The 17,079-nt window shown below is 33.2% G+C and overlaps 1 protein-coding gene across 1 annotated transcript; it reads right to left on the reverse strand.

The window, feature by feature from the left end:
• Window positions 1–8,126: 8,126 nt before the first annotated feature.
• On the reverse strand, window positions 8,127–16,586 carry LOC136062221 (uncharacterized). Its single transcript, XM_065761031.1, has 4 exons — window positions 16,049–16,586; window positions 13,476–13,556; window positions 10,104–10,618; window positions 8,127–8,753 (listed from the first exon to the last, which is right to left on the reverse strand). Exons 1-4 carry the CDS (start codon window positions 16,584–16,586, stop codon window positions 8,127–8,129), a joined length of 1,761 nt encoding a protein of 586 aa, XP_065617103.1.
• Window positions 16,587–17,079: the final 493 nt, after the last annotated feature.

Here is a 17,079-nt window from a genome sequence, read left to right on the forward strand (position 1 = left end):
AGTTTCAAAACCTCTCTCTGGTTAGTTTCTTCTCCTTAAAATTATATCTCAATGTTTGTGTGAAATTTCTTAAAGAATTCATTATGTTCTAATGCAATTATTTGAGACTTGGCTATGTTAAGATCAGACTAATTGTTTGTATTGTTGGTACATGTCAACTATTACAAGATTGGCTTACCAAGAAGACTAGGGCCATTAGGAGAAGGCTTACCAAGTGCCAGGTATGTTTGTTTGCGAGTTTGATTCATATATGCATTTTTTTATGCTTGTTACTTTTTACTTTATTGGGTATGCTATTTCCAATTTTGGTTCATCTATTGTGATAGTTTTTAAAATTTTTTGTGTGTTTGTTTATGTTATTAAATATGGGGTAACTGGAAAATGTTAAATTGGAATTGCCATAAAGTTTTGGAACATTTTGGGTGAATTATTGTAGGACTAATGTTGTATAGGTTTTTTCACCTTTTAGTTGTTCATAGCTTGTTGAGAAAATAAGAAGGGTTTACATTTTGCGTTGTGTACTTGTATAGTCTTGTCCCATTAACATGTTTATATTTGTGCTTGGGGTGTTTGGCTTGGCTATTGCCTGATTTATTTTACTTTCTTTTTGTTTGCATAGGCATCATTGAAGACTGAACGGGAGAAGAAGAAGGAGATGTAGTTCCCCATGAGGAAGTATGCTATCAAGGTGAGGGCCTTTAGTTTATGTGATCTTGCTACCTTCCTACCATAAATCCATTTGGTTTGCAAATTTTGCCATTTGTTTACTTAATCTTAATTTCATATTGGTGGGACTTGATTGATTGTTTAAATACTTTGGAATTTTGATTGTGGTATTAGCTTGGAACTTTGATGATGGTTATAGACAATGTTATGTATTTGAAAATATATTTCTATATTAATATAATGTTAGTTTGGAGATAGGGCTGTAAACAAACCAAGCTGATTGTGAACAACTTGAGCTCAGCTCGATAAAAAGCTCATTCATGTTTGTTTGTTTATAAATAAGCCAAGCTTGAGCCTTAGCACAAGCCAAGCTTAAGCTTGTGTGCAGCTTCATAAAAGGCTTGGTATATATTTGCTAAATAAACTAAATATTTTTACATTACACATATTTTAATAATAAAATTTTCCACGTGAGACCACTTTTAGTACCCATTACTTTAAGTTTTTTTTCTTTCTTTTTATTTTTTATTTTTTATTTTTTTTATAAACATTTTTAGCAAATAAAATAAATGAATAAAACAAGACCGGAATTCTTGCTTTTTCTAGACTTTTCAATTTCCACTTCTACTCTTTTAGAGTTCTCCAGTACAATAGTACTTCATGCATACAATTGGACTTCACCATCTTAGCCCTTAGGTGTCCCTTTGTTGCCAGTTTACTAGGTTAGTCATTTTCTAAGTAAAGTAAATAAAAGTAATGCTAAGTATCCTTTCCATTTGAGTTCTCTCTACTAGTTAGTTTACTAGTTTAGTTTCGGTCTTTCCATCGAAAAAAAAACCCAAGTCAGTTTACTAGTTTAGTTTCTTCTCTGAGTTCTCTCTATCGAAACTATCATTGAACAAAAAAAACCCAATTCAGTTTCATTCAAACTGAAATTCTCGGCTATCACTAAATTAAGTCCATTTCTGTCCTATGCAGTCTGCAGCCTAAAACTCTTAGGCTTTCTTTGAAAGACTGAAGCTTCTTTGAGAAGCTTTAATCTTTCTCTCTATTATCAGTTTCTTTCTCTTCCCCAAATTCTCAAGGTTTGAATTGATCAGCTCTCTCTCTCTCTCTCGTGAGGCCAAGAAATTCCACCAAATCTGTCCTATATCTCTTTGCAACAAATGAACAAGTCCTAGATTTGGAAGAGTTAGATTCTAGCAAAGAGGATTTAGAGTCCGGTGTTCACCAAATCACCATGTAATTTAAGGGTTCTAATGGGTGTGCAAAGAGCTCTGACAATAGCTCTAGTTCCGGTGTAGTATTTGACTTTCTACCTCCATCCTCCAGGACATTCATAGCCTTCTCTCACCATAGGTAAATTTTCATGTTTAAAAATTTTCTATATACTTTTATAGTTGTTTGCACTGTAGTTTGTTTGATATTGCAAAATCGTTTTGATTTCCAAGTTATGATTGTTTATGAAATTTCTATATAACTTAGAAAAATCTTGTTGGTTGAATTCGTTGATAATAACTTAACTTTGTAATTAGTGGATTGTGGTTGTGGAGCCTGGTATGTAGTTGGAATGGGTAGATTTAATTATGTAAAGCTTTAATTTGAGTAATTGCTAATCACAAGTGGAATTAGAAGCATGAACAAAAGAGTATATTATTTTCTTATTTTTGCTTACTTGATTGTTGGAGATTTGAGCACTTGATAATGCAATTTTGTTAGATCTTGAGCAAAAAAGCTCGACTTGAGCTTGAGTTTGAGCTTAATGTTAAGCTCGAGCTTGGCTTGATTAATTTATCAAGCCAAGCCAAGCTGAGCTCAAGCTTTTGGGTTTTCCCACGAGCTCGAGTTCAAACATTATATTTAAGCTTGTCTCAAGCTCGAGCCAAGCTTGAGCATTTTATTTTTATCGATGAGCCAAGCTCAAACAGGCACTACTCGCTCGAGCTTGGCTCGTTTACAGCCCTATTTGAAGACATTTGTGGTGTTATCAAGTTACATTTGTGGTAATGTCTTAGTGGAGCTAAAATTATGTTCATAGCTTGTTGAGAAAATAAGAAGGGTTTACATTTTGCGTTGTGTACTTGTATAGTCTTGTCCCATTAACATGTTTATATTTGTGCTTGGGGTGTTTGGCTTGGCTATTGCCTGATTTATTTTACTTTCTTTTTGTTTGCATAGGCATCATTGAAGATTGAATGGGAGAAGAAGAAGGAGATGTAGTTCCCCATGAGGAAGTATGCTATCAAGGTGAGGGCCTTTAGTTTATGTGATCTTGCTACCTTCCTACCATAAATCCATTTGGTTTGCAAATTTTGCCATTTGTTTACTTAATCTTAATTTCATATTGGTGGGACTTGATTGATTGTTTAAATACTTTGGAATTTTGATTGTGGTATTAGCTTGGAACTTTGATGATGGTTATAGACAATGTTATGTATTTGATAATATATTTCTATATTAATATAATGTTAGTTTGGAGATAGGGCTGTAAACGAACCAAGCTGATTGTGAACAACTTGAGCTCGTCTCAATAAAAAGCTCATTCATGTTTGTTTGTTTATAAATAAGCCAAGCTTGAGCCTTAGCACAAGCCAAGCTTAAGCTTGTGTGCAGCTTCATAAAAGGCTTGGTATATATTTGCTAAATAAACTAAATATTTTTACATTACACATATTTTAATAATAAAATTTTCCACGTGAGACCACTTTTAGTACCCATTACTTTAAGTTTTTTTCTTTCTTTCTTTTTTTATATTTATTTTTATTTTTATTTTTTATAAACATTTTTAGCAAATAAAATAAATGAATAAAACAAGACCGGAATTCTTGCTTTTTCTAGACTTTTCAGTTTCCACTTCTACTCTTTTAGAGTTCTCCAGTACAATAGTACTTCATGCATACAGTTGGACTTCACCATCTTAGCCCTTAGGTGTCCCTTTGTTGCCAGTTTACTAGTTTAGTCATTTTCTAAGTAAAGTAAATAAAAGTAATGCTAAGTATCCTTTCCATTTGAGTTCTCTCTACTAGTTAGTTTACTAGTTTAGTTTCGGTCTTTCCATCGAAAAAAAAACCCAAGTCAGTTTACTAGTTTAGTTTCTTCTCTGAGTTCTCTCTATCGAAACTATCATTGAACAAAAAAAACCCAATTCAGTTTCATTCAAACTGAAATTCTCGGCTGTCACTCAATTAAGTCCATTTCTGTCCTATGCAGTCTGCAGCCTAAAACTCTTAGGCTTTCTTGGAAAGACTGAAGCTTCTTTGAGAAGCTTTAATCTTTCTCTCTATTATCAGTTTCTTTCTCTTCCCCAAATTCTCAAGGTTTGAATTGATCAGCTCTCTCTCTCTCTCGTGAGGCCAAGAAATTCCACCAAATCTGCCCTATATCTCTTTGCAACAAATGAACAAGTCCTAGATTTGGAAGAGTTAGATTCTAGCAAAGAGGATTTAGAGTCCGGTGTTCACCGAATCACCATGTAATTTAAGGGTTCTAATGGGTGTGCAAAGAGCTCCGACAATAGCTCTAGTTCCGGTGTAGTATTTGACTTTCTACCTCCATCCTCCAGGACATTCATAGCCTTCTCTCACCATAGGTAAATTTTCATGTTTAAAAATTTTCTATATACTTTTATAGTTGTTTGCACTGTAGTTTGTTTGATATTGCAAAATCGTTTTGATTTCCAAGTTATGATTGTTTATGAAATTTCTATATAACTTAGAAAAATCTTTGTTGGTTGAATTCGTTGATAATAACTTAACTTTGTAATTAGTGGATTGTGGTTGTGGAGCCTGGTATGTAGTTGGAATGGGTAGATTTAATTATGTAAAGCTTTAATTTGAGTAATTGCTAATCACAAGTGGAATTAGAAGCATGAACAAAAGAGTATATTATTTTCTTATTTTTGTTTACTTGATTGTTGGAGATTTGAGCACTTGATAATGCAATTTTGTTAGATCTTGAGCAAAAAAGCTTGACTTGAGCTTGAGTTTGAGCTTAATGTTAAGCTCGAGCTTGGCTTGATTAATTTATCAAGCCAAGCCAAGCTGAGCTCAAGCTTTTGGGTTTTCCCACGAGCTCGAGTTCAAACATTATATTTAAGCTTGTCTCAAGCTCGAGCCAAGCTTGAGCATTTTATTTTTATCGATGAGCCAAGCTCAAACAGGCACTACTCGCTCGAGCTTGGCTCGTTTACAGCCCTATTTGAAGACATTTGTGGTGTTATCAAGTTACATTTGTGGTAATGTCTTAGTGGAGCTAAAATTGTTATAGGTTATTTGTAATAGAAATGTGGTTTTAGAACGCAGGAGGGAAAAAAAATTAACCTATAGCGGCGAGCAAAAAACACTGCTGAAGAACTAAAATTACGAAATAATTGGAAACCTATAGCGGCGTTTATAGCCCGCTGCTAAAGCCTTACACATATAGCGGCGAGAGTAATCGCTGCTAAAAGTTGCGTATAGTCTATTATTTAATAAACCCTATAATGGCGCTTAATGCCCACCGCTAAAGGGTCATTTGACCTGAATGGTAACTTCATATGGCGATGGTTTTCTGCTTGCCGCAATAGGCCAAAAGTGCTGCTAAATGGGTGATCTATTGCGGCGCTTTTTGTGACTGCCGCAACAGATCTATAGTGGCACCACAACAATGGTGGGTAGAACTGCTGCAATAGCCCCCGCCGTAATAGGCTAGATAGACCTTTAGTGGCAGTTTTTTGGGCTTTGCGACGGTTTTGGCCCGTCACAATAGTACAGTTTTTTTGTAGTGAGAGTAAGTTATTATTTTGGTCCCTAATGGTTGCCGTATGTGTTAAAATGGTTTTTAACATTTTTAACATGTTAGTTTAGTTCATTAACTTTTTCATATTGTGTCAAAATTGATGTAATTAACGTGGATATTAAAAAAAAAAATTATATCATATGTGCTGCCATGTGACGTGACCTTAAAAAAAAAAAAAAAAAGGAACCAAACTTAAATCCTATCTCAGTATTTTTGAAAAAATTGTAATTTCACTTTGGTTTTAAGTTCAGAGAAAAATGATGGACCATAGTGATAAAGTGATGAGTGAATTTGACGTTTCTTTTTGCTCTCTCGTTGTTTGATCTGTGATCTGAAAGATTTGAGCCTCATCATATTTTCTCCTAGAGGTTCCCTTGGGCAGATTTTTAACTTTGTCCCTACACCTCCATTTATCTTTGACGGATCCTTGCATTTCAATATTAAGGCACTTAACAACAAATTGGAATCGGAATGTAATTAATTAGAATCTAAAAAAGAGAGGAATAACCTAGATATTGGGTCAATATTATTGGCTTAGCCGAAAAAAAAAAAAAGAAAAAAAAAAAAAAAATATTGGGTCAATATTATTGGCTTAGCCGAAAAAAAGAAAAAAAGAAAAAAAAAAGAAAAAAAAAAAAAAGGAGCTTCGTATAAGCCAATATTATTAGCTTAGCCCAACCTTTTATTTATTTATTTATTTTTATTTAGAATACTAAATATTTTAATATGCATGGTACTAGATCCGAAGAGTTTGGACCAGATCATTGTTATTCATTTTGCTTATGACATCCATAACTCATGTTTATGATCCCTCCTTTCTTTTGGGCTACTGTGTGGGCCTCCAATTGTGCTGTTGTTGTTTGTTGTCTTGGACGAAAGCCGAACTTTGTGGTCACGGTATAGGCTTTATTTAAGCCCATTTTGAGTCAATCTCATAAGTCAAAACTACCTTGCACGGCCTTGTCTATAATCTAAGCTGGATTTTGTCGGTAAATAGGCCGATTAGCCTTGGGCCTATTTGTTTTGTTATCCAAACATAAATTCCCTTAACATCTATCCAATTAAGCATTAGCCCCCGAATACACGTGTCATGGAATTCATACGTGTGTAACTAATTTGTAATCAAATTCGTTCGCGGGCCTTTTGCCTCGTGCCTGAACGTTAACTTGCTTATGAAAACTGCCCTTTATTCTCGCCAAGCTCCAAATCTGTTCTCCTTTCTTTCGGCTAAGCCAAACACAACCCTAACCCTCATTTCACTTCATTGGAGTTGTTATTGTATATTATGGGAGTATACACTCTTCCTCTCATGTAGAGGTGGACTCAGCTTGATGCATTTGGGAATCTTAGACAAAAATTGAAATTAAAGTCTTTTATATATTTAAATATGACTTTAAAAAGTTCCTCAAAAAAAAAAAAAAAACTTTAAAAAATTAATTATTATTTAAACTTTATTATCTTGTTTTAGATGCAAAATTATTACTAATTAACATGAACAACGTAGAATTCTTTTATTTATTTAGAAAGTTTATAAACACAAAAAATTTGACAAAACTTTTTACACCTTTTAATGTGATAAAATGATAGTGGTAAGAAAAAGAGTGATGTTGGTGGTAGACCTAGGTGTGAACTAGTTAAAGTTTGCCAACTCAACTATTGTGAAAAATGTTGTGAATTTTTTTGCATTTTTTTTTTTAGAAGTGCTACATTCACAATATTTTTCACAGCAAATCTTAAGTGCTAAGTTATTATTGATTCTAATTTGAACTCATCACTGAAATTATTTCTTTGTCATTAATAATAATCTGTTACTTAGAATTTGTTGTAAAAGCGTTGTGAACGAAAAATTTCTATCTCTTTTTTTTCCTTGTTTTTCATTAGATAAAAAATATTATTTTATTTATTAACTAATATTTGGGTTTAATTAAATTAAAATTTGGGGCCTTTTTTAAACTTAAGGGCTTAGGTGACTACATCAATAGCTTATATTGTTAAGCTGGAACTGGGCGGACCTTGCCCACCATAAGGCCCACCCTTATGTGAGAATTTACTCTTGGATTGTACAATAAATTTTCCGTTATACCATATGCTGCCTCTATGGTTTTCCAAACCTTATAATGGATGTTGAGATTGAAATCAACAAGTTTAAAGCAAAATGGTTCTACTTTACCCGTACTGGTCTCTTTTTTGACTAATGAGGTGCTAACAACGTATGGCTCTCTTTTGTGTAGGAAGCCACTCTCTCTCATAAACCTGAAACTAGTTCATCAAAGGATGTCGAGCATGACTCTCCTAAGGTAGGGATAAGGAATATGTTCCCTGTCTTTTGCTGCCCCTTCTTTAACCATGAAATTGTAAGTGAGGTGAAATTTTTTCTTTTGGTTTTGGGTACAAGAAGCTATACCATTTCTGTTGCAAAGTGTTGAGGGTGCTATTCGTAAGGTAAAAAGTAATGCAAGAGTAGACGGTCATGATGGCTCTGGACAAAATTGAGACTCCTAATTATAAAATTCTAGTACTATAACACCATTGGCAATTGCGGACCATCTTGTTATTAATTAAGAACTCAATAGATCACACGGTACAAATTGATCATCATAGGAAATGAATAAATGACTTTAACAATATTAAATCTGACTCATCAGGGTCTTGACTCTTGAATAAGCTAGGAAGGAACATATTACTCAATGTTTAAAATGAAAACCAGCCCGAGTTATCCTGTAGTGATGATGTGGCACATTCTTGAAGATAGCCCATGTCAAATGAAAGTACAACGGAAACCCTGCTATAGCAAAGAATATTAACAGCAACAATACCCCAGAATATACCGGAAAAGTTGCATATTTCAGTTTATCTTTAACGATGAAGAAATGTGCTGCAGAAAAAGATATTGAGGTAGATACTATAGACACATAGAATGCTGTTAATCCCAACAAAAGCTTGATTGGTAGGGTACTACGAAAACTGCTTTCTTTGTACTCGGAGGTGAGGATTGCAAGGAACATGATCACCGCTAATAGTGAGGAATAGAAGGAGACATAGGATGAGATAGCGAAAATATAAAATGGCATCTGGTTTTCGAGGTTAGGAGTGCCTTCTTGATTCACACCACCAGGCACGGTGGTTGACATGTTAAAGGCAACTGTGACAAAGAGACCTGCTACAACTGAGCATGCTTTCGATGTGCTGCTTAGCCACTTCCCGCCCATTTCGACAAGATCCTTATGATTTTCCTTGAAGATCTCCCCTGAGCTTTTGCCCTTGTTGTTTAAGAGATGAAGGAAGCCTGGTGGCAAGGAGTTCTTTATGTGCTGTATTCATTAATACCAAAGAAAACAAGGACAACAACAACAACAAAAAAGAAGAATAATGGTTATTAGGATTTTGGAATTTCATTAAGAAAATTAAAAAAGAATTTACATTTTTTTTTTTTTTTTGGTGTCTTCACGGGCTATACAAGTGGTAGCACACCCAAATTTCAAACACCTTCCCGCGTTCCCACCAATTGTTACCTGGATTCAATGTTCAAGTTCAAAACTATTCCCCTAATATAGACACTAGTAGACCATAGGATCATTAACAGGGTTATGAATTCAAGTCCAAAAGAGTTCTCCTACGATCCTAATTTATGTTTGTGGGTTTGAAATGATATAACTACTATTAAAATGAAAGATAAAAATGTAGTGGTTTTTTAAAAATCTCATTTACTTTATATTGGAGGATAAAAGTGATATAACTTGTAACAAGAATCTTATTCAATTTGATTTTTTTTTTTTATTAAAAAAAATTTAGAGATTATATAAAGTTCCAAATTTACAATATATGCATTTATTTTGCGACATAAATAATGTGTGAAATTTAAAAAATATAAAAGAGGAATAATTGTTCTTTCATTGTATCTAAGGTTGTGAATTTGAACATTTGATCTAGAATCTATATATCAGGAAATTATTGTGTACTCCTGAAATATTATAAATGCGTATTCTCTCTTCTCACATAAATAGTGAGTTTCACTAATTAAACTCATGGTAGGATCCACTATTTATGTGAAATGAGGGAGTATGCATTTATGATATTCTAAGAGTACCTAATAATTTTCCCTTTATATCTAAAGCCAAGACCTAAAATAACCAAAATGTGCGTTATTGCCCAAGTTTGTCCCTGATTAATATTTAATGCTGAAAGTGATTTGAATGCTAAAGTTTCCAGTATTCTAAAACAGGGTTCTTGGCATAGCCGTCTAGCAAGATAAATAGATAATAGCGAATTTCCAAGCTGGGTTATCACAGATTACTCTTATCTGTTGAAATCGTTTTCCATCAGTTGATTTCGAAATCTCCTTGACTTCGAATGAAATTAGGATGACTGGTGGGAATTGATATGGGCTGGTTAAATGGGGTCATGATAGTGAAATTCTATGTAAGCTGTTGTAACAAACTGGAGAGTCTTAATTTTTTATTTTTTATTTATTTATTTTTACTATTAGAACAAGGCATAGTATGTTGTTAGGGTGGTGTGGTCCCTGTGATGCATGAGTAGCAGCCTAGCAGGTTTCGGCCGTGGATTAGTGACTTGGTGTTTGTATCTTTGTTTCTTTGATCAATAATTTTGATTATTTATTAAAAAAAAAAAAAAAAGATTTGGTACTCTTTGGTTCATACCTCATACCACTTGATCTCCCAATGCATTTGCACTGCAGGCCCAGGAATTAGTCCAGACTTCTGCTCACTTGGTGTGGCTGCAAGGTGCAATGCACTATTCCCTTCGTTGTCCAGTTTTTGAAACAAGCTTTGTTTCTGAAATTTGCCCTTGCGGAATAGCTCATATACTTGTGTTTGTCTGTACTCCGCTGCCAACAGCACTATATTTTTCCCTTTCCTTGTTTCGTCATGGATAGCCATCGGATACCTATCTAGTATTCCCTCAACCATTTCTATGATACCATTTTTTGCCGCAGACAATATGGATGTCTCTTCATTTACCTGTGGCTGTGAATTCTTCCACATTTCTACTGAAGGTCGTAAGCTACAGTCCAAATCACGATCATTGAAATCATTTTCATATTCACTCAGTAAAGGGTTTCTCCCTCTCTCGGAGTACTGTTCTACTTTTACAAGTTTCATGATCTCAACCGACAACATGTGCGTCTTTTTTATCTTCTTTATCTCCTCTGATCCTCAGAATCATACAAGAGAATACTATATTATGAACAGGTAAAAATATAAATGTACACATAGTTACATGAACATATTTACAGTGGTTACTTCTTGTGCACTCAACAGTGTGAATGAAAAGTACATACGTGACAATTTTATTTATTTATTTTTGAGAGAGAAAAAATGGAGAAACAGAAAATAGGGCAAGTATAAAAAGTAAAAAGAATGTGTACCAAATCCAAGAATGTACACTGTTGTTCTGCAAACAATTTTGATAATCATAATGGGGGCGCAACAATATTTCCAAAACCAATAATGCTTTTGATCTTCACTTTTGGCTTGGGATCCTTCACAAAATAAAATCAGCTCATTATAATGTGCAAATAATAAGATTTATTAGTAGATTTAGCTTCTATGTGGATGCTGTTGTTTTGCTGAAAATTTGTTAAAATATAGTTGTACCTTAAAAATTAAAGTTTTATTTACTTATTTTATATTATATATTTATTTCTTTAAAAATAATCAAATAAGCTAAAGTATAAAAATTAGGTATAGTACTTTGTGTGGGGTCCGTGGGCCTGATAGCCTCGGCCCATCATATAGCAAGCCCAAGGCCCATGCCGAGGATCGCAAGCTATTCCTGAAGAGAAGGGGGGGATGCTTATTCTCCTGGATCCACGCCGAGGATACCTTGTCCTCGGCCTGACAAAGGTGATTTTGGGGAGAGGTTAACCCCAAAGTAAGCTGTCACTATCAGATAATTAAAGTTTTATTTACTTATTTTATATTATATATTTATTTTTTTTAAAATAATCAAATAAGCTAAAGTATAAAAATTAGGTATAGTACTTTGTATTTGTACTTTAGATTTTCTGGAATTTTTTATTTATTTATTTGTTTTCCGGTTTTGAGAATCATTAGATTTTCAAATTAACACTTAGTAACACAATAAAATAACAAGGGAAGTTTGTTGGAATTATAATTAAGTGATTAAACTCACAATTTCCTAATAACTAAATTTTTGAAACAATTGATAATTTATCATAATATCAGAGTACAAAATCTTAAATCTATCTTTACTTTCCCTTCCATTTAAAAATGTTAAAAATCCCACATGTTGGATACCACTTATTAAGGGAAAGTGAGTTTGGGTCCACACGTGAGGGAGAATGTTAAAATTATAATTAAGTGATTAAATTCACAATTTTCTAATAGTTTAAACTTTTAATACAATGAGTAATTTATCAAAATTTATATAATTAATTCACGTGACTATGTGAGAGTTTTTTTGGAGTTATTTAAAATACATGAAGTTATGGTTGCATGTGGAGTAGTATGATATCTTCTATATGCTACATCAGGATTGAGACCCTACATAGGATTAGTGAGAGGGTTTGGGGACTGGATCATAGGATCGGCACAAGGATCATTAGAGCCTACTTTCCGATTAAAAAATATATATTAAAAAATATTTATAATTATAATTCATAATATATGTTAAATAAACAATGAACACAAGTAGTCTTTTTTTATACAAATTACTAATAAAAGGCAAAGTACACCAAATTAAAAATACATAAATAAAGTTTAAAGTTACAACTTACAAATACCAAGTTCTAAGTTTTAATACCATGAATATACATATTATCTCACATAAACAACACAAGGCAAATAATGATATTTCAAACAATACCACAAACACACTCAATCATCAAGACAAAAATTTTGGTTATCTTGATTGGGTTCCTTAAATTAGGGTTGATCATTATAAACAATATTCTCATCATAGTTAGCGGCCACATGGCCCGAATTATCCATTGTATAATCATCAAAATCTCTTAATGTTGTATTTGGAGGTTCATTCACTTCATTTTCATTGGCATTATCAAACTCAAATGCATCACTAATAGCATGAATTTCTTTATCCTTCTCACACTTGCATTCAACTCTCTAGTCTCTTCTCATCTCTTCTATTTTTTGTGATTTTGTCGATTAGATTAGGGTGAGATGAGACTTAGAGCGTTTTATTTTTATTTTATTTTATTTTTTATCAATTTGGGTTGGGGCCACTGGGCTGATCTATTTATTATGTTTTTTAATCAATTTGGGGCCTTTGGGTTCCATTTGGAGGCCTGAAATAAGTTTTATTTATTTATTTATATTTTATTTTAAATATTGATGTTTTCTTTATAGCTCATGATCTTTGGTATCACGATCCTATTAGATCCTAAGACCTAGTTAGGGATCCTACAAGGATTCCACTTCAATACAAATCCTAAAAGGATTCAAGATGTTTTAAGGATGTGTATCTTAATTAGGATTTTAAGATCATAAGATATGAATCAAGATCTTGATAACCACTATTGTGTGCCTTACTCAAAGTGATTAGAAATTAAGTTTAAGTTAACAATAAAACTTAATTTAGGTTAGGAAACTCTTTTTTATTTATGAAATGAATTAGTATAAGAATTAAAAATACATGAAATATCTTTCAAAAAAAAAAAATACATGAAATAAAGAGGGAAGTATATACTTCCCTCATTATTTCATGTAATATATATATATATAATAAATGCATGTGAGAGTTTTTTTTTTGGAGTTATGTAATAAACACAAGTTAGGGTGTCATGTTGAGTATATATACTCCGTGCGTCTATGAATTTCAAAGCAAGAATGAAGTAAGAGCAATACAAGTATTAAAGAGTTCTCCTACTCTTCCCTCTCCACTCTCTCTCCCTTTGTGTGTTTTGTGAGCATGAATCTCTTCTATATATTGAGTGGTTTGAGAATGATTGGAAGCGTGAGTGTGTGAAGAGCATCAATTTCCAACAGATTCTTTAGCAATTAGAACACACTTGATACAATTTCATTCCTCACCTTCATGTCCTGATTTGGGACTAACATTTGAGCTTTCAGGATTCTCTTCATCTGCTTTCTTGCCTTTGTCACATACGTTTCCTATAATAACCACTAGAAATAAGGAAACTTGCTAGGTTACGCACAGATCAATTTAAAAGAAGAAGAAGGGGGGTGGGAGGGACTTCCTATTAATTTTTTATTCTCGTGTATCAGTGCATGTGCTAAAATTTTAACCATTATATTTTCTGAAGTAGCACTCAAATTTGTGTATAAAAGTTGTATTTTTTTTTTTTTTGAGAAACAATATTTTTCTTTCTTATATTATCAGAGGGGGCGTTTTAATTTTAAGGTAATGTTCAAAATTCGGAAATCTTCATTTCATGTATCTACTAAAACTAGAGTTGTAAATGGTCTTACAAAATTTCATTCCCCTGATGTAGGTTTAAACAATCTTTAGTTGCCATAATTTATTGATTTGGTGTAATATCATTAGATTTGCAGTTTCTTTAAGATAAGTTATTCTCAATGTAAGGATTCATTTCACTTACCAACTCGAATCATAGTCCACAGCGATTGAATGGAGTCGGGTTTTTTTTTATTGCATCTTTCAATCAATTGTCTGGGGTCGATTTCTTGGGGCACACCAATCGCTATACCTTCCAAATAACAACAGAGGATAATGACAAGTTATGTTGTGCGACAGATATAAATCAAAGTATCCTTTGATGAAAGAGATGTGTATGAGTTTCTATTAACAAATAGAAAGAAAAAAAAAAGTACATTAATTTCGAGAAATATTTGGTGTCCTTGGTATTGTAATTATTAATATCTCACGTATTGTGTTAGGATTCATGTGTTGGTATATTTTTTGCCAAAACTCAAAAGTACATTCTTTTGTGTCAAAATTCTACGTATCTTCATGCTATTAATTTCAACGTATTTCGTACTTTTGTGGACTACATTGTACTAGTTGAAAAGTTGAAGTGCTGGATTTGAAATTGCTGCATTGAAAATCTCAGTTGAGCGAGTTTGGATAGGCAAGGCTGTCAAGTGAGTTGCAATTTTTGAAAAACAATTATAGCAATCTTGCCTGACCCTCGTCTGATCCTTGGTCAAGCAAGATTGCGAACTTGAGAGAATTCAGTTACTCCCATTTTTATTGTACCCATCCAATTATCCCTCTCATATATAAACCTCTAATCTCAGAAGATACAACACCCAATTCTTAGATTGAAGAGTGAGAGAGCTACCCATTTTCCTTAGGAGAAAATCCCATTGTAGTCTCTATCTTCACCCTCTCAAATTGCCAAATCATAGGAGACCCAAGCCTTACACACATAGAATTGGTTGGTGCTTTAGGCCACAAAGAATTTTTTTGTCCGATTTTGAGTGTTCTCCCCGTAAACACTTTTTATGGTGTTTGAGTGCTTATGATTGTTTTGGAATTTTCTATTGTGTTTGTGTATTTATATGCATATATCAGTTAGCCAACCGTATTAACAATTGGGCTTAAATAAGAAATTAGTTTGAATTTGATATAAGCCGTAATTTGGGGTCTAAACTGGTAAATTTTCATAATGTATGTACAACTTGGATTTCAACAAATAACAAAATCTTATGTTTGCACCTTGACAATTTAGAAATGAGATGTCCACAACATATTTACAATAAGAGAAATGATATGTTTATAACATTTTTACAACAAATCTTAAGTAGCAGGTTATTACTAATTGTTATTATTGGGGCAAAAAAGTAATCTTAGTGTTAGTTTCAAATTTGAATCAATAACAACTAACCACCTATGATTTGTTGTAAAAATGTTGTAAAATTGTTGTAAACGTAGCATCTCTCTTACAATAATTTCATATCAAATCATAAGTGACAAGTTTTAACTAGTGGATAAAAAAATGATGTCAATAATGGATTTTAATTAAAACTAGTAAAAACTTATAATCTAACATTTATTATAAAATTATTGTAAAAATGTTGTAAAAATATTGTGGACATAATATTTTTTACAATAATACTGTCCAAGATAATACTTACAATAATAAATGACGCTGCTCCACCATCCAAGGCGGCAACCACTTTTGAAGGCGGAAGGCTTATCTGCTAAGAAATGGAGAGGCGTATTTCCTTTTTCGTCCACAAAAGTAGCAAGTTTCTCGTCCACAGAAGTAGCAAGTCCACCGTTTGGGAGAAGTAGCTTTTTTTTTTTAGAATGGATTAGGAGAAGTAGCTGATATGCCAAATCTGTCAACAACAATGTTTAAAATTGGTATTCTTTAGCAGAATTCAATCAGCAGATAATTTCCTTTTTTTAATCTTTTTTTTTTTTTTCTTTTCATGAATAATTAGAAGCCAATTTCACCAGTATACTATAAATCCTAAAATTTTCTTACAAGTAGACATGATTATTCATGATGTAAAATATTACATGTAGCAACTATTGGTTATATGATATCTGACATCAAATTATTGGAGAGTGAAAATTAATATCATAAGATGACAAATTTTTTTCCTAAAAGTTAAATATTAGTTCATAAGTTATTTGATAGGCGAAGTGACTTTGAACAAATTAAAATGCTCACCCCAACAATTCCTCTTGATGGCACAGTGTAAAATAGTCTCACCACCGGTTTTTCTGAAGTAGGAACTGTCTAGTTCGTTATTACAGATAGAACGGAGGCAAAGGAAGATCTTGGTTCTACCAAGAATAGCAGCCGAGAAGAGAGGGCTCTCACCTTCCTTGTTACGTGCATTCCCCAATGACGTATCAGCTTCAGCAATGCAGATACACTTCCTCAGACTCCCTGTTGATGCTGCCAAATGCAAAGGGACATTTCCTTGCATGTCTCTGATTTTTAGAACCTCCTTGTGCTCCTTTTTCTCACAAATTTCTACGAGTTGCTCAACAATTTTATCTCGGCCGTGGGATACAGAAAAATGCAATACCGTTCCACCTAGCTTCCTGATCAGCAGCCTCCCGTGAGCCCATTCAAAATTTTCCCGATAGAGATTAACAGCCTTATCCCACTCACCTGCCTTGATTTTTCTGTATAAATCTTTTTCGAAACTGAGAAATAGTGTACGTTCCTCATCAGAAGTTAATGAACTAATAATTGACATCTTGGAGGACAAATTTCTATTTTTGTGCAAAAGAGATGGTTATGGAGATCACAAGACCGGAAATGTCTATCAATTTTTATACTGTCAAGTATAAACAGAGGCCTATGATGTTGCCGCAGGAGGAAAAAAAAAAGACAGACAAAAAGAAAAGAGAGAGAGAGAGAGAGAGAGTGAGGGAATGAAAAAGAAAGAAGGAAAACAAAAGTGGAATTTGGATAATTATTCCATGCTTGATGACTTGGCAACACATGTTTTGTGGATCGAGATGGCAAAGGCCGGTCATGTTTTTTTACTGCAAATAAATATCTTATTCAAGAAAAAAATTCAGATTAATTAACATGATAAGCACCCAAAAAAAAATCAATTATAACAATTAAGTGCGTGTTATGCGCATGCTTATGGCTGCCAATTTGAAAACTGAGAGAAGGCATAGGTAAGCTCAAAAAGATGACCAAAAAAAAAAAATTAAACACATGATATACGTTCTATAATT

This window comes from Quercus suber, unplaced genomic scaffold (genome assembly GCF_002906115.3).
Source record: "Quercus suber isolate HL8 unplaced genomic scaffold, Cork oak 2.0 scaffold_393, whole genome shotgun sequence".
NCBI lineage: Eukaryota > Viridiplantae > Streptophyta > Magnoliopsida > Fagales > Fagaceae > Quercus > Quercus suber.